Source organism: Zingiber officinale, chromosome 9A, assembly GCF_018446385.1.
Source record: "Zingiber officinale cultivar Zhangliang chromosome 9A, Zo_v1.1, whole genome shotgun sequence".
Classification (NCBI taxonomy): domain Eukaryota; kingdom Viridiplantae; phylum Streptophyta; class Magnoliopsida; order Zingiberales; family Zingiberaceae; genus Zingiber; species Zingiber officinale.
In genome coordinates this window covers 108,060,989-108,084,199 of record NC_056002.1, presented here as the reverse complement: position 1 = coordinate 108,084,199, position 23,211 = coordinate 108,060,989, and the positions used below count along the sequence as shown (strand labels likewise).

At 38.5% G+C, this 23,211-nt stretch overlaps 2 protein-coding genes across 4 annotated transcripts in view; both read right to left on the bottom strand.

Annotated features, from left to right (window-relative positions):
• Positions 1-8,436, bottom strand: part of LOC122019728 (E3 ubiquitin-protein ligase PRT6-like) — a 39,153-nt gene extending 30,717 nt beyond the window's left edge. For 2 of the 3 annotated variants that reach the window (XM_042577222.1, XM_042577223.1), the window contains exons 1-6: positions 8,002-8,436; positions 6,467-7,612; positions 4,896-6,073; positions 4,674-4,814; positions 1,036-1,279; positions 194-961 (exon numbers count right to left, since the gene is read on the bottom strand). In XM_042577222.1, the coding sequence (XP_042433156.1) occupies positions 194-961; positions 1,036-1,279; positions 4,674-4,814; positions 4,896-6,073; positions 6,467-7,612; positions 8,002-8,073 (3,549 nt within the window). In that variant the 5' untranslated portion in view covers positions 8,074-8,436. The remainder of the gene's footprint in view (positions 1-193; positions 962-1,035; positions 1,280-4,673; positions 4,815-4,895; positions 6,074-6,466; positions 7,613-8,001) is intronic. The other variant, XM_042577221.1, reaches the window with a different exon arrangement.
• Positions 8,437-11,721: 3,285 nt separating this feature from the next.
• LOC122021287 (RHOMBOID-like protein 2) lies at positions 11,722-16,878 on the bottom strand. Its single transcript, XM_042579388.1, has 6 exons — positions 16,099-16,878; positions 14,500-14,663; positions 13,328-13,491; positions 12,978-13,234; positions 12,711-12,837; positions 11,722-12,110 (listed from the first exon to the last, which is right to left on the bottom strand). Exons 1-6 carry the CDS (start codon positions 16,434-16,436, stop codon positions 11,997-11,999), a joined length of 1,164 nt encoding a protein of 387 aa, XP_042435322.1. The 5' UTR covers positions 16,437-16,878; the 3' UTR covers positions 11,722-11,996.
• Between the last annotated feature and the right edge of the window lie 6,333 nt (positions 16,879-23,211).

Genomic DNA, 23,211 nt, shown 5'->3' with positions numbered 1-23,211 from the left:
TCGGCATGGCATGATACGGTACCATAACCGTATCATTCCGATTATGATCTGAAACTCTAATACGATTCAAAATTTTAAACCATATCTTTGCATTGAAAATCACATATCATTTGTTACATGCCACATATTCATACTACCTAATGAAAAGGGGCAATTGGTCATTGGTCACAAACAGAAGGTAAGACAATCATACCATTATAGCAGCTTGTCGCTCTCGAGCTTTTGCACGTCTCTCTACAACATCAGAAGATGATGTCAAAATCTCAGGAGGGACTTGTGCAGGTTGCTTCAGTGTCTGGCAGACCACTTCAGGTGCTAACTTTTGGAGAAAAATCAAGCAATCACTGCTTAGCTCAGTAAATTTCTTTAATAAAGTCTCAATAAGTGACGAAATGTTACAATGTCTCATTTCAGAGTAATCCTTATCGCCTTCATCCTTATATTTCCTCATCAATAAAACTAGCAAGGATAGCATGTTTTGGTTCTTCCATAATTCCGACTCGGGTAGAGAAGTGATATCAAGTACATCAGTAGCATGAGTCAACAAGGGAGGCAAATCTTCCTGATTATGTGAAACTTCCATGAACGAACCATCATCAGAAAAGAAATTAGAAGTAGATGCATTACCAAGTGAGCAGCAAATATCTAATGCCAAAGAAAGTAAGTGAAGTGCTGTTATAAGAACCCCGTCAGGAGCACGAGACATCAGTGAAACATCTGTAAAGGCAGCATAAAAAAAGACTGCACGGACAATTTCAAGGACTGTTTTTGATGTGGCTATTCCAGAAATAGTTGCTAAGGGAGGATAAGTATTTGTCCATCGAGGTAGCTGGACATTCCGAGCAGAAACTTTGCAGAATCGAAAATATCTCTCCTCTGCTATTTGCAGGTCCCTATAATTCCAGCGAGGATGATAAAGATCTAGCTCATTCCAATAAGCACGCCGAAGAGAATATTTGCCCTGAAATTTATCAACACAATTTCCTGAGCTAAATATGAAGAAGGTAATCAAGCACAGAGATCATTGCTTATAACCTGTTTCATGCCAGATGGATTTGAATAAGTGGCAAGTGTATCCAAAATGTTCTGAACTTGATCGCTTTTTGAAAGATCACGAGGAAGAGCTTTCTGCACCTGGCTATGAGTAGCATCACCAACAGCAAGTTTATAAATTACCTCTCTTTTCAAGTGGTCAACAGTAGAAAGACCAGAGAAACAGCGCTCTTTAACAATTTGGAGAATAAGAGTAAGCATTTCATTCACCAGGGCTGGCTCATACCTGTGAAAGATTTTTTATCTTCATTGTCGGACGCGAAGACTCAGAAAACACAAGAACAAATTCAAATACAGTCATGTCCACTCAAATTCCAGAACATAGACGACCATAAATAAAGTTGAAGCTTTCACTATACTGATATGGTTTGTAATAGATGATGGCTTCACTAGCATGGTTAGCTGTCTTCCATAACCAAGAACAAATTTAATTAAATTGTGAACAAACAAGCATAACCAACCCCACCTAGTAGGATAATGCTTGGTTGTTGTTGTGGTGAACAACCAAGCATCTATTTTTCCAAAAGATTGTGAAAAGGAAACAGAAGCAAATTACAGATATCAGAAATGGAAAGGAAAGACTTCAAAAGAAGCAAAAACAGAAGTTTTAGGTCCTCAAAAATCACCTACATTGAAATAATATCTTACCAGATACACTAAGTATTTGTATCAAAATAAAGGGAAAAAAAATTCAAACTAAAAAAGGACCCATGGTTTAGGATGTCAACTACTGTTCATTGATTGTGCATGAAAACTGAAACAAATGTGTGTAAATTTTAAGATGTTCATGACCATATGCATGTTACAAGCTCCACCCAATGCATAACAGGAATAGAAGAAGAAACTGAAGCAGCAGAGAATGAAGAAACAAGCCAAGAGGAAGGTGTTCAAGTCACTGACAAAGCACTTGTAGCGGTTGAAAATAAATAAGAAACATTTCAATTTTCTACAAGATGTGGATGAAAATGATGTATTTGTAGTGTGTTATAATGGTGGTGAAAGTTGGCTTCAGTTACAATTCAAAATCACTATGCAACGTAGAGTGTAACTTCTATATGAAACTTAGAATGCAACTTCTGTATTTCATAAATAAATCAATGAAAAAGGATAGTTATAAAATTTCTGCTACAACAAGATCTTGTTTTTTTCTCCAACCAGCATACACTACTAGGCCAGCATCATAGGTTAAGTGAGTCTTTTGGCTCTCCAATAATGTGAGGCAGATCTGATTATAAAAGGCTCTTTGATTGTAATTCATGGATAAAATCTCTTTCACAGGATTCTACCAACTTGAAATTCGAACTTCAAATGAGTGATTATATACAACAGTTCAAGATCTTGCAGAGGTATGCAGAAGCTCACAAACACAATGACTGCACAAAGTTTGCAAACTCGACAGGAAGGAGCTTGTGGATGCCCATGAGGCTGACAGAAAGGAATGTGGTAAGTTGTCTCACATCAGGGAGTTGACAGGGCCAATTGGCACACCTCTCGCTTCACTTCTAATTCTCCAAATAACACAATGTGTAGGCTCACTTACCCCACATTATGATGGTTCCAAAGGATCCGTTGGTGTGCTTGCAATGTTGCAACCAGTATTTTTGCCAACAACTTATCTCAGCTGACAATCACATTGTTGTAAAAAGTCTCTACCTAAGTTATTTATGTGGCTGCATGAGATAATGCAGTGAGGCACTACAAAAAATTCGTTAATGGACACTAAATCCAAGCAATATTCAAGTTAAATATTAAGTCGTATCAAAACCAATTTTCCCAAATAGAGGGAGGATGTTCAAATGGATTGAAAATGTTTTCCGTAATATCAATCTTCTAAACAAGTTTATAGAAAAAAGCCTCCAAATTATGTTTCTAAGAGAATTAAAATATATGAACTAATATATATATATATATATATATATATAGTCTTAGAGAAAGTACTTGGATGTTCTTTAAAAAGTTTTGCCAGGTGATCTCAAACACAACAAAAATATATAATGAATTTTTGTTTTTGATATAGTAATACCAAGATGATAATTTTGGTAGTGGATGTTAATTGTATTCTTTTAATCAGAAAATGATATGCAAAAAGTATCAGAGATTCAAAGATATAAATTTATTATTAAAGCTTTAAAAGAAAGCTACATCATTTCCATAGAGTATAAGTTGCTTATAGCTCTTAATTTTATACAGTATATCTTCTGCAAAGAAATAAATCTAATTATAACCTCAAATCATAACCTATGGTCAAAAAAATGATGTTGATGTTACAGATAGTTCTTGTTACCAAATATCTGTGAGAAAACAGTCTTTCATGTGCACTAATTGTCAATCGTGTTTAGAAGAGTCAAATTTTCTGTTGTTAATAACAATGACTGGATCAACACACGTGGTTTTGGATGGGTCACATACATCAGAAAGAATTTATAATCAATACGATAGGCATGTCACCAGTTGACGATTCAAGGGAGTTAAAGGAAGTCATGTGCTAATGTTTCCTAATTTTCCCTTGACAAAAAACATTTCTTCGAGGGGAAGGGTGAAGTTATTAGCTCCATTCCAATGCAAGAGGCAAGGAAGAAAAAACCTGAAGCAGTGAAGACTGAAGCAACAAACAAGAGAGATTCTCCACAAGACATAGTCATGCTGCATCAAAATAAATTAGAAAAAAAATATTCCAGATATCCATGGGACCTTGTATGCATGATGTATATTTCCAATGGCTGAAATCAGATCCATGTAGTATGTGTGACGTTGGTGCACTACTGTATTGGTGCTTGAAATTAGACTTCAGTTATAATTTGAAAACAAAATGTAGCTTACATGTAAATATTGTATTTTATATACATCATAAATGGAAAGTAACTGATAGTGACAATCCTCAAACAAGCCTACACTACATTCTCCAGTATCAAAGATCCAAAGGGTATTGTCCTTTCAAGAATCTCTTTGATGATTTAAGTGAATTTAATAGAAATGATGCTAATCACCAACCTGAGAACATGGTTTCTTGCTCAGGATTTTAGCAATGCGTCATTATTAAACTTTTCACTCGGAAGGGAAAGAAGGTAAATATTCAACTCCTCGAATCAAGTAGGTCACCTTGAGTTTAAGATTGAAAATCCTGACTAATAAATATGTCCTAGCAAATGACAGGATGACTACCTTGCGGACTATTAGCTCCTATATGTTCCTTAGCAGCAAGGTAACTGATCTGCTAAAAGTCTCTGAATTGAAGACCAGTTAGTTTCTTATTAGTTTCATCTATCCCTTAGTATTCACTCTAGAACCAATCTGTTTGCTCCATATATCTGAACTATACTAAAAACAATTCACAAGTTTGAGAATAAATATCACCTCTTAGCTATTAAATTGTACAACTCAACTTATTCAATAACCATTCTCAAACAACCACATTAAACATAAACATACACAACAAAAAAACCTTCATGCAATTCATGACAATGAAAAAGGCCAATGAATAGTCTACTATACCCATAACATTTTGGTTCACAGCTGCATTGTGTTTCTTTCATGTATCCAAAATTTTGAAGGACAGTGGATTTCAATAAGGAAAGTTTACCATCATATTCATTTTTGGGTATAAATAACATGATACTTACTCATTGTATTCTGAAATATTCAAAGATGTATAATTTGACAGTCCAAATCTCTCTTGGATTCTCCTGACAAACAGTTCTGGAGGAGCTAATGCAGCACAGCATTGCAGCAAAAAAAGATCACACTCTAAACCTTGATTAATCCTGTGAATAGAACAAATTAGAGAACTGAAATCATGCAAATGAATAAACACTCTTATCCACCCCTTTGGATTTTAGACTAACCACTGGCCAGCACGATAAAACTCAGACAACCATATGGCTGTATCTGCACTCCTGCGCCACATTCCAGCACGAACTTGAGCACAAAATACGCGTAATCGAAGTGGATGTTCCATCAAAAAAGCAGAAAACCCACAAGGTTGAGACCCACCCAAAAACTGTCCAAAAAAATCATGACTGCAAACTGATGAAGGAAGTAAAAAGCCACTGCTTGTCTTCACTGGCTTCTGGGTCTCACCATAGGAATCCTCCATTGCTTTGCGCAATATCAATGAAAGCAAACAATGCAAAGGAATGTGAAATGATATACCCTGTGAACTAACATCATACATTATGTCAGGCCAATCTATCACATTCAACATCCCAAATGCTTCAGCATCTGGAATTGCATCTCCCTCTGTAATGTTATCTGAAAGTCTACTTGAAGAGGTGTCATCTGCAGACATGTCAGTATCCATTGAATCAAACCTCTCCGAATGCTCAAGAGAGAGCTGTTGATGCACATGAATTCCTTGCCTGGTCACAGAAGTCCTGCAAACCTTGTAATTATTTGCACCCTTCTTTAACCTGAATACCTTTTTTCTTAAACTATTAAAACAACTGCAACTAGAATCATCATTATTATGTGAAATGTTCCTTGCAAGACACAACCAACCATCAATTGACTTAAGGCATTCGGAAATCAATTGAATAGCAGGCGGCGGAATAGATTGGTGACCAATACCATCCATCTTTGCATAGCTATATTTGGATAAGCAATCCAGTTGACCACTCCTATTTGTTCTGAAAACAGAGCTCTCTCGTGAAGTTCTTCCTATTTTTGAATGACGATAACCTTCATTATCATCTAACCCTTGAGAACCAGAGCAATTAAGAGAAGTATCCTTGCCTTGTTTGGCTTTGGAAGTAGAAAATGCTCCTTGGACTAAAAGATTACTAACATTACCAATAAGATGGCCCAGCAAAAAGGCTGTAGAAATATTTTCATATTCATCATCTGTAGAAGTACTTGTGACTCGTTTATGAGGATTCATGCCTTGTACCAGAGTCAAAAGTTTCAACCAAGCCCTTGAAATATCAGGCTGCTCATAAGTTACATGTACGAGAACCTCTTCATGGCTGAGAACAAAACGCATGTCTTCAACCAAACGAATCATTAAGTCCATTACCCCCTTGTTTGCCTGCATAAAATCATTAACACCTTCTCTTAGATTGTGGTGCCAAAAAATTGCTCATGTAAAAAGTAAAAATAGGACATCATAAACAGCTTCAAATATTTTTAAAAATAAGATAAATTATATGCACACCCCTTGCGTAGTTACTGGGAATCAATGCAAAGTAGGTTAATTGTACCATATGATGGACACAAATGGAGATTTTTTGAAGAGAAAATGAAAGAGTATATATGAAGTACACAATAAACTACACGGGGTGTGCATATAATTTACCCCCAAAAAAGAATCTATTCTTCTCTAACATGGAATGCACTCAAAGTTAGGTGCTGAAAGTTCAAAGGCACATAAGGAAATCACTATGTATTACAATATCAGTTCAGAGAACAAATAGTTTCATACCTGCACATGGCCATCATCGCTAACACAGAAGAACAACAGGTCCCTCAAACATTCCAAAAGTACACCTAGCAAGTTTACCTCTTGTACAAGTCGTGTCATCAATGTGGGCACTGTGAATATTTGCACAGAGAAAGTTGATAGCAATGGATATTTCTCAGACATGGTGTCATTACTCATGTCAGTACCCCCTATTGTCATTTCATTTACAGCAACAGGATAATATTTCATGAAAACTTTAGCAAATTCATACTTGAAAATGGGTTCCCCAAGCAATTTTAGAAGCAATTCATGGAGCCTTTTCACAACACTCTTATGCAAGAGCCTTTCAGCTCTCACAAGAATATCAAGTAAACCAGTGCACTGAAACATTCTAATGGATGTGAAGCTAAGAAGGCTTTCACTACATTCACAAAAGTGTAGCAACATTTTAACAACTGCTGAAGACAGACTATTCCCCATTGCTGGAGAGATATCAGACTTGTTATATTCATTTGGCCTCGACTTCTCTGCAAGGGTTAACTTACTCTTCCATAAGAAAAAAAGAGAATCCAGAACAGGCCTGATTGAATTTGCCAGCTCCTCTGGAAGAGGTTGAAACTGTCTAATTCCTCTATGCTCCGAACAAAAACCTTCACTTTTCCAGGCTGTCTCATCTCCACAGTCACAGCACCCCCCGCCAGTATAAATAATTGAATAATCATGATCTTTGTGATTGCCATTCAGAAAACATGGAACACAAATGGCACAGGTTGGATCATTCTCGCAAGTGCGGCAGCGATATGCTAAGTCATTATGACCCCAAACAGCTCCACACACAGCCCGCTGGCCACCAGCTTTCTTTGCCAATTTCTCAAGATATGACTCTGGTTCATCCCCAAACATGAGCCAGCCCAACCACAGCATGCTCTCAGTAAAGAAATCAGTAACATTACTTTCATCAGTAAATAAATCAGTAATATCAGTTTCATTAGATGGTCCTCCAGGAAGCATCTTTGACAACTTTTGCAGCTCAAATACATCAGCCTCTGTTGGTAATATGGCAGAAACCAGTTCGGGAACCATAGCTGGATTATCATTGATAAACAATCTAAGCCCCATTTCAAACTGTTCGAGAACCTCATGCGGAACACCTTTGGCGGAAAGCCTCTGAAAAAAAAAAAAAGTAAGCCAAACGAGACATAAACACATATCCTGAAATTTGATTCGGTAACAAGAACCAGTTTTGCATTATTAGGACTAAAGCAATATGCGCCGAATGGTCTCATCATGACAGTAGACAACGATGCAATGGAGTTTTTTGCCCTGTTAAAGTATACTGCAGACAAACGATCCGATGGAAGAACACAGCGAGGAGAATGCAGAAAAATCCTTGATCAAAAGACATACTATTTCTTTTAAAAGCGGAAAGAAAGTTGAGACCCATCCAGATCTTTGACAGGAAGCAAATTTGAGGCAACACGAATCGTCAAAATAATCAATGCAACGACGACACGAAGGAACGAAGGAAATCATAGAAAAAATGGAGAGAACCGTGCCTGTACGATGCGATCCCTAGGGGACAGACGGGGCGACCTGCCCGGCTGAGCATCAAGTTCCATGCCGGCCATGAGCCGAAGCCAATCGGCGCAACTCCAGGGGCTCGACGGCGAGCTCCCTCTCCCCAGGGTTGCTTACGTCGGAGGGAGCTCGGAAATAGGGTGTTGAAGATCCCTAATCGAGATCAAACGGGCCCGGCGACGGCGAGATCACGAGAAGCCCCAATGTTTCCGCCTTGTCTTACTTGCTCGACTCCGAAGGCGATCATATGTGGCCAATCGAGGACGGAGAACCTCAACCAAGCCCCCTCGCGGCAGACTCTGCAGGCGTCGTGGAATCCGATTGTCGACCAACAGAGAGACGAGAAAGAGAGAGAGGCGGTGAGGGTGGGAGAGAGGTTAACAGAGTACGGCCGGACCGGTTGTCTCTGAGCCGCCTCTCGGACCGCTGGCAATTTATGGAATCCTGATGTGATGGATGCGCTCGCGCTTGTGCTCCTCTTGAGATAACTGTAATTAGTCCCCATTCATTATCTTCAGGTTAATGTTAGTTTAGTTTAACTCATGTTAGAAAATTAAATAATTTTTATTATATTATTTGTTGATTTTTTTTTTTTTTTAAGATTTTGCGGAGGTTCTCAGCGTGAAGACGGCTACGACAAACGGAGTTATTGATCCTTTAAAGCCTAGAAAATGCAGTGAGCTAGGTGTGGAAGTCGGGCGCAGTTTTGGGGTTAAAGATGAGGTTTTAAAAATCCTAATGAATTGTAAAATTGAATCGAATTTAGAAAATAAATTCGGACAATGGAGGTTGAATAGTTAACTAATTGTAACATTTTGATAACAAAATGGATTCAGAATATGTTATTTAAATTATTATTTTAGGAAAAAAGTAATTAAAAAAATTGGAGTATATATAAGTATTTTTGGGTAATTGGGTTCCAGCGATATTATTGCCTCACTAAACTTATAAATGTAATTTTTAATGCGAATAAATTCCTTGTGATAAAAAAAGAGAAAAAAATTATTGGGAATATATGTTTTTTTTAATTCCGATATTTATTTTTTCTGAACCGATATCCTAAAAGTGACCGATTCATTCAAGAACATCTTTCATAAAAAAAATAATGAATGAAAAAAATAATGTAAAGGTAATAATTTAAGTTTGAAATTAATTAATTAATTAACTAATTAATTATTAGCCTCCAAGGGTTAAATGAACGAAATTGCATTTTCAGTTTGCTCAATCACATCATAAAATTACACTCGATAATAATTAAAAAAGAATTCTAGACGAAATTAAAGGTTGTGAAACAAGCTTAAGAAAGAAACATTTTATCTTGTCCCTCGATGCTCATTTATGCCCTAAAAACATATAAAAAATATTCTATACTACAACATGGTAAATCAATGCTAATTCACGTAAATCTTCTGTCCCCAAATTTTTTTATCCCTGTATTTCTTGTCGATCGGACGGACCAGATTACATCTTAAGACATCATAGTATCTTTAAGATGTGTGCAGTATCCTCGTGATGTGTAAGGCATCCTTGAGATGTAATCTGGTCCGTCCGATCGATAAGGGGACACGAGGACAAAGAAATTTGGGGACAAAGGATTTAATCTCTAATTCACGTCCTAGAAAACTATACGAAATTACCATTTGATGCCTTTGGAAGCTTACCAATTAATCCTGGTTAAGCGAAGAAGCCAGGAAAAACTATATAAAAGTGAACAAAAGAAAATTTGAACCTTTTTTAATTGTGATATGGAATATTAAAGGCAGATCTAGGTATGACATAGTAATCAAAGTTAATATGTCGTGATTATCAAGGTCAAAGAGAGGTGACAACCAGAATATTACTCTCCATGAGACTTATTTATCTAATGCTAAGGCCTTCATAATGAGGATGACCGACCTAAAAATTGGTCGGACTTAGGGAACCTAGCGCCTCATTCTTATATTGAGTCATCTATCATATATCCGAGTAGTTTATATCTGACAGAGTTGAAGGGGCATCTAACTTATCATAGACCCGACTGGTCATAAGTCCGGCCAGAATAAAGGGCCCCAGCTTCCCACTTTGTACAAGCCTTTCAGCATATGATCGGTTGACTGCATTATCGGTCATCCTTATGGGTTCTCTCACAGACCAGACCTCCTTCATATATACAGTCAATAACAACTCTAGTTAAATTTATACAGCTCAATATGTTGATCTATTATATATACAAAAAAGCAATTTCCCTTACAAACTCGGCTGGATTTTCAGATCTTAGGTTCTCACTTCAAAGGTGAATCTTCTCTTATATAGACAATCAACTTAAAGTACTGATTGAACATCTAAGGACTCAGTTCTTCATTCCTTAAAGGCAAGTATCCTGGTATATGATCGATTGACCAAGAAACTGACCGAGCCCAGAGAACTTAGCTTCATATTACTTCCAGATCAGATCTCAAACGTCATCTAGTATATAACAGAGCAGCTTAAGGAAAGAACGAATATATAGTCAGTCGATTTAAAGACTCGGTCGGAATTCACTCAACAGACAACATGATCAGAAAATCATAACAATATATCAGAATAACAATCATTTGTTAGAGAATATTCTTCTATTATAATGTGAGCATTCACCAAAACCTTCTTCGAAGGTGATTACACTACCCATCAGTCGATAACTTATGACAGCATATTCTTTCAATCGCCTTATTAATAGTGTAAGTTACAAAAGACAAAAGAGGTACACATATGGATAACGAAAGATTCCTCGAACGGTTACTGTACATCGTCCCAAATTGTATGCCTTCCCTTACTCAACAATCTCTGATATTCTCTGTTACCTTATGATTACGGAAGTTATAAAAGGTGATATATAAAGGGATCCTCTCCATTGACAAGGTACGCATATTTTACAGCAGTTTCATTTACACGCACGCATCCTACTGTTCTTCTCTCTATTTTGCCTACTCGAATATTCCACTGACTTGAATATCAAAGAGCCTTCGCTAGAGACTCCTTCCCTGATTTTTGGACACTAACATTATGTTTGCTCTCTTGAATGTGTACAGAGAAGAAAAAGGTGCTTAGAGTTCTCTTCCTGTTCAGGTTCATCATCTTTCTTGGGCACTAACATTCTGTTTGCTGTCTTGAGTGTGTGCAAAGAAGAAATAGGTGCTCGAAGTTCTCTTCCTATTCAAGTTCATCATCTTTCTCCCCATCACAAAGTCTTCTGCTAGTCAATCACACTGCCACCTACCCAACATATCATCTCTCCAATTTTCAGACAGAGATCAAGTCGAAAACAAATCTGAATCTTTGAAAAGAAACTAAACCATGCCATGAAACAATCCAGCAAACCAAATCCATAGAGTCAAATATCGGAGCTTCTAGCATATAACATGGACAAATGATCAATACAAACAACGAAAAGAGGTAGAACACACAGTGACATCTTAGTTACTAGAGAGATTTCTTCTTGGCTCTCTCAAGTTTAAGTAAACAGACAATCTGAATCGAGAGGAAGAATAAAAGAAACAATAACAACGATCTAGTTCTAATTGATGTCCAATTTTGTATTCTATAAATCCATTTGTTTTCATCCCATTTCATTCTTTCAATATAAACTTTTTAACACAATCCCAACAATCCCTGTGATCTATAACTGTAACGAGAGATAAGGTAGATGTATAGTTAATCTCAAATACTAGCTGAAGCATACATGATTTAATTATGATGAGTTATTTAGCTGGCGAACTCTTGTATGTCGAGCATCAAAATGTTTATACTAATACGACAAGTGTAGTTTTAGTTTGGAGATTTGCTCTGTGAATTATGAACATGCATTAGTTTGTCATAATCAGGAAGGTTTACACAGAAGAAATGGACTCTTGTGGACCTAAGCGCATATGTATAGTCAACTCGGACACTGACCCAGCTATGTAGAAATGAATGCACCAAATGAAGGATATGGTAGAATAAAATTAGAGTTTCCTCTTCAACTGCAGAGTTGGTTACACAAGTCAGTAGTCGATAGGGTTGTATTGTACACACGGTTTCTCCCACTACCCTGGCAAGTAATGTTGTACATGCTGCTCCCAAGCTGTGAAACCTGCCACAAGATCATTCATTAGTCAAAATTCGTCTTAAAAATTCACCCTAAAAACCCGCACAAATTCAAGCTATTCAAGCATATAACACACACATAAATACGGCACAAATTTCAAATTTCCAAGACTCTGAGTTCATTTCCATCACAAGGTTTGAGAGGAAAAGGAGTTAAACAAACAGCACCGTTTACAAAATTTAAAATATCAGCAATGTTAATTCTATAAATTCCAATTCCTTTCAATACAGTAATGGTGAGGTGGTGTTAGTTAAAGCAAATTCATGTATATATGTGTGTGAGTGTGTGTGGGGTATTCTTCCTAAACCCATATTTGGTATCACGAGATCACAAGATTTCTTAAAAAAAGAGAAAATACAGGTTTATTCTCGCATACTAGGTTGAGGATTTGACGCTGTAAATTAACCTGAAGGCAACCCTCATTCATTGCCAATGTGAGTAAATCATGTAGCAAAGTAACATAATGTTCAATCAAAATCCATCAGATATTATCGCTCTGTGGAGGGGTAAATCATGCAGGAGACTAGCATATACTTGCAAAAAGATATCATCAACCAAAAACTAGAGCATGATTTGGACATCCACCTCGCATGTTTCAGTTCCTTGTCTGCAGTTCCACCTGGAGGTAGGGACGCAGCTTAAATAATGACACCAGGAGCAGTGATCATTCCCATTGAAGCCTCTGAACAACAATATCAGGCCTACAGTGAACCTGAAAATGCAGATTTGTGGATCATTCTACATTATTCTGTTTTGTCAAATGATTCATTCAATACCAATGGTGAAGCTGAAGAATTCATGTACAAAAACAACAAGAAATTCAGAACCAGGGATAAAATGTCAGACACCTACCCAACAATTAGCAAGATGGCACCAATAACCCATAACACATATTGATAGACCATATGCTTGTTCTTTACAGGGCCATTGTATCCAACAGGAGTGTACTTCTGACTTAGATAACCATATTGTGGACGGATTAGAAGGACAAATCCTAGAAGGAATCCAGTAACAAATCCTCCAATGTGAGCAAAGTTGTCAACATGGGGGAGGATTCCAAGAGCCAAGTTAATTGCTACTATCACAATAAGCGCTGTCATTGCTGAACACTGTTATAAATTAAGGAAGAATTAGATGATCAGGATTAAGAGGCAGACAACCAGAATCCACTTAAGCTTGTAAATAGTCATATAATATGATACCTTATTTGCATATATTGTCCAATTTGTTATGAGTTCTGAAAGCATCGCTCCAAGCAACCCTAAAAGAGCACCAGAAGCACCAACAGAGATATTTGATTGGACAAATAGAGCAGATAAAACACTCCCCCCAATTCCAGAAATGACATAGAGTGGTCCAATTCTCACTGTTAGAAGAAACCAACAGTTTGGGTTGAAACAGGTCCTTAAGCAATCAAAACACAGTGCACTAGAAGAGCCCAAAAAGGCTTATGGATATTAGTTAAAATTCAGTGTTTTATGTGGTGAAAAGTTGAAAATAAAATGTTATAACCACGACAGCATAATGGTAATGGTGCAAGTCTGCAAGAAGCCTAGAACATGAATTGAATAAGCCATAAACATTCATTTGTAAGCTAGACCTCAGCAAAGGCAAACATTATAACGGTTAGGCATACTAAGGCGCTGAAAACATCTAAAAGTTGGCAATAAGATGTTGTTACTAAAAAAGATTACATATTATGTGCTAATAATTGCATGACTATTTTGCCACGCCTCAACCATGACAAACAGTCAGCACATGACCCTTATTGGAAGAATACCTAAAATCACATTATGTAATCATTTCTGTGGAAGGTGAAACTTACTCGGGACTAGGGGGGGTGGGGGGGTGGGGGGGGGGGGGGGGAATCATTATATTTAGCACTTTTTGCACTGAAAAACACACATGATTAAATGTCAGATTAATCACATAAAAAACATCCTAAGTGGTAGGATGACGAGACAACATTAATAGGTTCTCTATGAAGAAAGGGATTCGTACTCTTCCTCAAATCTGAAGGAGCAACAAAACATCCTAAGTGGTAGAATCAGGAGCCAACATATTAGAAGTTCTCTATGAAGAAAGGGATTGGTATTCTTCCTCAAATCTGAAGAAGCAAGAACCAAAGATGTTTATTTTAATCCAACCTTCCACTTGAAATTGAAATTCCCTTTCCTGCTTGGTGGACATGGAAGTATAACATATTAACGTGTACATGTGATATTATATATACACATCCAATAAAATTTAGAATCTCAATAAAAACAATAACAGATGAGCAGATAAATAAGCAGAGGGAAACATTTTTTAAGGTGGAGAATGCTTGTGAGCTGTGATCTGAACTAGAAGTTTCCATATAAGAATTTGTGTTTACCAAATCCAAATTCTTGTTCGAGTCTAATTCCAATCAACAGAAGGCCCAACATATTGGCAAATAGATGGACAACCCCAGCATGTAGCCAAATACAAGTAATGAGTCGCCATCCTTGATGTCCATGAACGACTTTATCAACTACTAGAGCACCCATCTTCTGGAGCCTGCAATATTAAGAGACAGATGGTATCAATTGTGGTTAGCCAACATGAAATTTGATGCAGTCTACTTGGACATATCTTGCGTAACACCAGAGAAGTTTCTTAAAGCAATATACTATTTGGAATATTATTACTTGAACTTTGCGACAAGTTAATGACAAATATATCATAAGCATTTTGGCCTTTTCCTTGTCAACACATTCATAATAGCATATCAAAACATGGCTTAAGTGCATTCCACAAAAATTGAAATGAAATTAGCATTAGGAAATTTTATCATCAAATGCTATTGACATATAAAACTCATAGTTGACTCCACCATCGCTTTCAACTCAGCCCTTCAATCGCATCAACGCAATCGAAGAGAGAAAGACTTTAGTAATGAGCATGCACATGAAAAGAGGAACAAAGGACAACTTTGGCATGACACGATTTCTGATTCATTATTGATTTTGCCTTCATTGTCATTTTGTGTATCAAAATGACAAGATTTATTCTTATAGATAATTTTTAGTTGACGTGACCACTGTGACTATCTTCCAGTTGGCTAGAGGGTAGCAGACTTGCTATAATGGAATAAGAGATCAATTCCCAGCGGGTGCATACCCTCAAGAAAAAAAAACCCTCCCACCCCCAAGCCAACTTAGCGGTCAACTATAAACTGATCACGATTTACCTCCCTTCACATAACTCAAGGACAGACTGTGAAAGACACCTAAGATGAGCGTTCATCTTTACTACAATATTATGTTTTATAACACTATTTTTCTTACCTCGTTCAATTTGAGATTAGACTCTCTTCAAACTTTATTCTTTTATTATATAAAGAAGAATTGACTTTTCTTTCTTCTTTTATAAAGATTTTGGTTTGACTGCTAACATATTTGACTGCTAACATATTTTAATTAATGCCAGATAATGTAACACTCTTTCAGGCATATGCATGGTAGTGGAATAAGCCAATACATAAGAATGCAAAGAGATTCATTAAGGTTGAAAACATGGAAGATGTCACAGCCCATATAAACTGATTGGTTAGGGAGACCATGCATGATCAGATCGGTTCCAGGCAAATAGATGTTTTAATTCCAAGAACAATAATCACGACTGATGCATTGATGAACTGAGGCACTTTTACATTATAACAATTGGTAGGCATGTTATGCAAGATCAGATTCATCGAAGGCAAATAGCAGGTTTTCAATTGCAAGACCAATAACCATAACTGATGAATTGAAGTTGGGTGAAAATTATTTGAAGATTTTGGTATACTAGACAAAATAATAATAATAATATTATTATTAAATAATTAAAATGTTTCTAGATCAAAATCATTGCAAAGAGAAAACTAGAACAATGTTCAAAAGCCTAAGGGAATAACAAAGAGAGGCATTTTATGTTATAGCAATTGATAACAGACGGAGAGATTAGGGCTCACGTTTGAGTGGAAGGTCCGAGGAGCGGGTTCTGCCTGAGGGGCTGGAAGGAGAACCGGCGGAGGCTGCGGCGCAGGACGCAGGAGCTAAGGGGGCTGTTCCTGGGGCAATTGTTGACGTACATGGTGATGACGAACATGATCACGTTGGCCACGAAGATGACGGGCACCAGCAACGGCCACCACTTCTTGTCCCGCTGCCGCTGGGGCGGGCCCGGGATCTGCGCAGGCGCAGGCGCCGGCGGAGGGGCGACCGCGTGGCCGACATCGACGGAGTGGTGGCCGTCGGAGCCGTCGCTCCCCCTCCACGACCGCAACTTCGCCTCGGCCTCAGGAGCCATGCCCGAGGTCTCGTCCTTCGCCAATCCACCGAGTATTCCGAATAAAGAATGGCTGATTTAGGGTCGCTAGGTTTTATGAGGGAAGGTCACAATGGCGATTGCGCTCTTCGAAGTCAAAGGTCGTTGTTGGTGGATCGGTACTCCCCTTCTCTGCAAGCTACCAATTCGGACTCCAAACCTGCTCAGCAGCTACTCACCAACTCCCCTAAAAGTCAGACACAAAACGTTGAACTCATCATCCCCGAAACCAATCGCCGATTAAAGAGTTGCGATTGTCGATCGACCTGCCGTCATCACTGTGCGTTCATAAAATATAAAAATCCAACCGATTTGAATCGCAGCTACGGAGCACTCTGTTTCGGCATGTAATACAGGAAACGGAAAATTACCATCTTCAGAAACTTTTGTTGATTTTTTTCCCGTACAATGCATCGTATGATACTGCAGGATCGTGGTCAGAAAAAAAAACTAATTTGGCGGTAGGTAGGGTTATTTATCCACAAGGGGGAAATCATATTCGTACGTGTCGAATTTCGACCGATGATCTCATGTGATAATATACTATATCTCTAATTATATTTATCTGCAATGAACTTTTGAGATGTGGAGCGTAATTATGTGTTTACAATTATAATCGTCATTTATTTAATTAAATACGAATCTTGTATTAGAAAATTATAATAAAATCAAAGAAAATAACTCATCATAAATAAACGAAAGAAGCTATGGTGTAAGCACGTTGAGGCTCCTTATCCATCCGGGATTTAAAATCATAAGAAGTTCGCCTCCCACGCCTGTGTCCAGGATCGTTGGGCTTGGGTCCTAATATAGACGGTCACTTACACTTTAGAATTGACATTAATGATAGTTGAAAAATATTTATAGAATCAGACTGATTATTTCATGAATTAATCAGATTTTAAGAGATGGATATCTAAATTATATATATATAAAAATTATATGATAGAGATTGTCATTTGTGTTTTTAAATTTATCTATTGGTGAAAAATTTTCATAAAATCGGATCGGATACTTTTAATATTAGTCAGATTATAAAATCTGGATACTTCGTGATGCAGAATAGATATAGAGCCACATAGAGGGGGGATTTCCTCCCTTTTTTCCTTTAGGGCTCCCCTTCGTCAAAGTAAAGGAGGGAGGTCCTCTTGTTTTTCTCGGATGCACACTGCGACCTCCTCCCTCATCGTCTCCCTCGTCGCAACATCGTCCCATCGCTACCGCCAACGCCTCCACCTCCCCATCCTGATAGTGTAGGGATATACTGTAAAAAATAGCATATATACACAGCGAAAAAAAGATCGCTCCAGAGATCCAAGCAAATATAGAATACACGTTTTAATCGAATTGTTACTTTGTTGCATGAACGGAATAATCCTGGCAACATTGATGCTTCACAGAACTCAATACGATCAGAATGCCCCATCTCTACGGTATCCTCATGAGCAAGTCCCTCGGTTCTTCTCCAAGAACTTCAATAATTGGAGAGCTCTCTGTAAGATCGAAAGCGCTAAATAGAGTGAATAGCGCTCGTAACTTTTTCATATTTTTCGGAAACATGAATAAAGAGAAAGCACAACGGAAATAAGAATAAAGAATAACACGGTCAAATTTTTTACTTGGTTCAGAGTCTGTGGTAATTCATACTTCAAGCCCCGCACTTGAGAGTACTTTCGTTGAGTAATTCACTATTAATTTGAATAAGTACAAGTAAAGAATTATAATATTTAAAGAACTGTAAATTAAAGTATACTGACAACTACTGTCACGCCCCCAGAGGAGTCCCTGCCAGACAAAAATCCGGCAATATCTCCCTTATATAGGTGACAATCTGAAGCATACATACAAATAAAATACATCAGCGACATACGGCTGGAATATATACACAACCACGCAGTTAAATAATCAGCCCACTCGGTTGGAACAAGAATAAATACAACCACGCAGTTATATATATACATTAAACAACTCACTCGGTTGTACCAAAACCCAACACAGCGGAAAAATGATAACGAAAAGCTCATATAAAACAAATCAACACACTGCTAGCCGGCTAGACTTTATACAACAACCACAGCAGCAAATACAACAACACACCAAATACAGCAAATACCAAATACAAATAAAACATATACAAAACCCGAAACGGTCTTCGGATGTGACGTAGGACCCGACAGACAAGATACTCCGAGCGACACTCCAACCATCTACCTGAAAACATAAGATATATATATGTGGTGGTGAGTATAGGTAACTCAGCGGGTAATAAATACGATAGTGCATGGTCTATAAATAAACATGGAGATCAAAGTATACAGTCTCAGTAGAGAATAAAGAACATGATCATACTAACATATCCAATAAACACAACTACCAGTACCAGTTTATCTCACATGGTATAACGATCATAACTGACATACAAAATTTACACATACTATAATGGACAAAATGATAAACACATACCCAATCTGGAAATGACACATGATACAATGATCAGTAAACTCACCGGATCTGCAACAAACCCACTCATGCCACCTGTGCAATATAAATACAACTGCATATACATGTAAAATAAATGACATGTATGCAACATGACAACCATATGCAACAAGCATGTCTCAAACAAGTGCAATAACCACAATCATATGCATCTAGTATCTACTAGGCATGCATGCAAATATATCTCTAAAGATGCACCATGCATCATATGCAAAAATGCGTATGCATGCTCCATGGTCACCCCCGCAACCTCTCTAGACACCACGACCCCTGTATGGCCGAGAGGCTTGGGTCTGTGACAAACCGTACTAGCTTCCAGTACATGCGCCACTATAGGCGGCCGAAGCGGACGGTTAGCTAAGTAGTTATCTAACTGCATAGCTAAGAGTCTCTGACCACTCACATCTCTAGCCCTCTGACTACTGTACCCTTAAGACTCACTGCTCCAGAGTGGTCGAGGCCGACAGAACACTGAGCGGCTGAGTAAGCGCGACAGGACTAGCTCCACTCCAAGCTACCACTCTCCAATAGTGGCCGAATGGACAACTATAAAAGACTGACAACCATCTCAATCATAAGGGAGAACAATAGTCATCAGTATGCAATGAATGATGAACATGATATATATATATATATATATATATATATATATATATATAATCATGATACATCCACAGTCATCATCAATGTAACCTCTAAATCTATATAAGTACCCCACAACATGAGTATAATCTTCATGATACCTCCACATATCCCACCAAATACATGTACACACTACTCATGTATAATCAACCAAAAATCTCACTAGACACATATACACAGAACATAGGTACGATCAACATGTATCCTCCAGTAAAACACATCAGACAAGTGTATATATAAAAAATATACAATCAACACAACTCCTTTAAAAGTACATAACAAATATGTGTGGGTGTACATATAGCATGCAAATGTAAGGTCAACACGATGACTCCTACAACACCTACCAACCTACGTACAATCCACATCATATGCCCAATCAGCATGGTAATTCATTCAACCAGACAATCCCTACAATACATACTTTACACGTGTATACACAGCAGAGTAGAAATCAAGAGTTGAGACTGTATATGATATAACTAAAACACCTCAAGGATCAGGCATAAGTATCAAGAAGGAAGACAATAAACGAACACAATATAAGGTAAAGGAACCTAATCCATCGAATAATAACCATGCACTAAGTACAAGAAAATCTATGTAGAGGCCAAGGAAGAAATACCCGCCTTAAATATGTCGATCGTGATAAAACAAATCCCACATCATGATGATCGTCCCATACCGGGGTCTTCAAACACTCCACCTCTTCACCAAGACTTCAATCAGCCGCAAGAAATGGAGAAGATCAAGATCTGCTCAGGGGAGATCCATTACCAGGTTGATCCGACACCTCAATCGGTCACCTCCAATGGTGTCACACGATCCCCTCCAATTGGTGATGATCTGATTCACCCTCCAATGAGCAAATTAAAGAGGAGAAGCGACAAGGGCTTGATCAGCCGGGAACGACGCTAGAAGAATCCACCGTGTGCCCTAAGCGCCAAGCTACTGTCGATCGCTCACAAGATCAGCCCCAGAGACGACTGCTCAACCGGAGGTGGCTGGTACCGCTAAGATTCGGCGACACTTTCCCTCTAATGACGCGACGAAGCCGAGTTCGCAGGTGGAGAACGCCCTCCGTCGGTATCGGGTCGCCCGCGTGAGAGAGGGAGAAAGAAGAGAGGATCGCAAGAGGGAGAACGTCAACTGCTCTCACACAGACAATGAAATTGTTGCCTTAACCTCACGCGAATGAAGATGGCCGACGATTGCGAGCTCAGCGTCGGGGAGGCGAGAAATCGCCAGAGAGGGGGGTGTTTCGGGTAGAGAAGTTGTCGAGGAAGAAAAGATTTCGACGATGATGGGAGATAAGATCGGGAATTTTTAGAAATTAAAACTTAGGTTAAGTTAATTAACATCTAAGTTTATTCCTTAATCAACTCCCACTAAAGGGTATTCCAAACAGGCCTCCACTGTACTCAGAATCCATCCTCTCAAAATGGGTCATACAGACTCCGTTTAAACCCCAAAAAATTTCTAAAAATTCTAGAAAAATCCAATAAGATTTTTCATCTTATAACATTTATTATTTAATTTTGCAGTATCTTACAACTACAGATTTGAAGGTTCATACTTTCGGTCATTGGAGCAATATTTTGACATTGTAGAGTTGTTTCCGGAGCAATATGCAACAGAGAAAGTCATTCTAATTGATGTTCTTAAGGTGCTGGTCGAACCTTCCTTTTATAGTTCCGTCCAGACGCGCCCCATAGTGCTGATGAGACATGCTCTCGTCGAAACTCTATTTGGTGAATTTTATCCATCTCTAGGCACCCAGACCTGTTCGGGTGCCTGGACTATGACGTAGGCCAGCAAATCAGATGTGCCACCTCAGCCCATCGTGCCAAGTGCCTTATCCACCTGTCTGAGCACCTGGAGCAACTCTAGGCGCCCGAACCTCTGAGCACCTAGAATCCTCCAAGGCGCCTGTGTTGGTGCGACAAGCACCAAACGATCAAACCTGTGTTTTGATTATGTCAAAGGGTCTAAAGTTAAATTGTCTTGTGATCTAACAAGGTTGATTGAGCCTGTAGGAAAAGTCCTAAGAGTGTTTAGGCAAAAGTCCTAGTAGATTCTAGGCAGGTGGAAAATCCTAGGGGGTGGTAACCCTAGGTGATGAAAAGTCCTAGCTGCGGTTAGGCAGGTGGAAAATCCTAGTAGGCGGTAACCCAAAGTCCTAGGGGGTGGTAACCCTAGGTGGAAAGTCTTGGCGGGTCGAAAGCTTCGAGGAAAATCCTAGAGTCGGGGACTCTAAGTTGAAATCCTAGTGGTCACGGACCGGGTGGAAGTCTGGATGGGTCATGGAGCGGACGCCCAACATAAAGATCGGAAGCCTTGGGCGCTGAGTAAAAGTCCAATCAGTCTGGAGGACCGATCTGGTAATAGGTAACTTCTCCTGAGAGGAGTAGGTGAGGATGCGTTCCCCGAAGAGGAAACAGTAGGCGTCGGTTCGACCTAGAGTTTTGACAAAACTCAAAGTCAGAACCGGACAGTCAGAGGCTGTCAAATTTTATATTATATATATATATATATTATATTTACCTGGACTAACTTTATTTTGTAGAAAATAAGGGGCTAGAAAAAAGCAGGTCCGAGCACCACGAGCTGGTCCGGGCGCCTGGAGTCGGTCCAGACGCTCTGAACTCAAAAGTTATTGCCAAGCTGATGTGGAGCTCGCGGGGTGGCCGAGCTATTGGTTAGTCCTAGGAAAACCGTACCGGCTCCACTGTATAAAAATTTTGTACACGTGTCGAACCTTTCCTAAACAACCTATTATGTTCTTTAGAAGTTAAATTAGGAATCGCAGACGGAACTTAACATCATTGATTCCAAATTTAACTTATCTGTTCTTAATGGTTTAGATTTGAATCATAAGTGGAACTTAATACTATTGATTCAAATCCACCTATGTTATTAATTCCATTAAATATTAATTTCCAAAATTGACTTCCAGGACTGCATGATGAGGCACATGACCTTCTTAGATATGGGAGCAACCACCACCGCCTAGACAAAGTCTTTTAAGGAAAGCTAATATTTAATTTCCTTAAATAACTTTAGGTTAACCAAAAAGAACAATCGAATCACAAATTCGAAAAAGAAGAAAACACAAACTCGAAAAACTAATTCAAAAAATTAGATCTAATTGTCTCTTGTGTTTGGAATTCTTACAAAGAAAATAACTAGTATGATGCGGAAAATAAATACTAGTAATACCTTTCTTTATGAACTTTAATGACCTCTTGATCTTCTACCGTATTCCTCTTCTTATCCCAGACGTTGTGTGGGCAACGATCTACTGAGATGAGAATCCACCTAAGCCACCTTCTTCTCCAAGCAAGATTCGGCCACCACAATAGCTCCATGAAAGGATGAGGTTCAGCCACCACCAAGCTCCAAGGGATGATTCCTTTCTCTCCTTCTTCTCCAAGCAAGAATCCGACCACCTTCAAGCTCCATGAGATGATGAGGCTCGGCCAATGAAGAAGAAAGAAAAGGAAGAAGAGAAAACTTCTATGGCCGACCACACCAAGGAAAAGAGGGAGAGAAAAAGAATAGAGTCGTTAGCCTTGAAGGCACCTCTACCCCCTCTTTTATAATCCTTGGTCTTGGA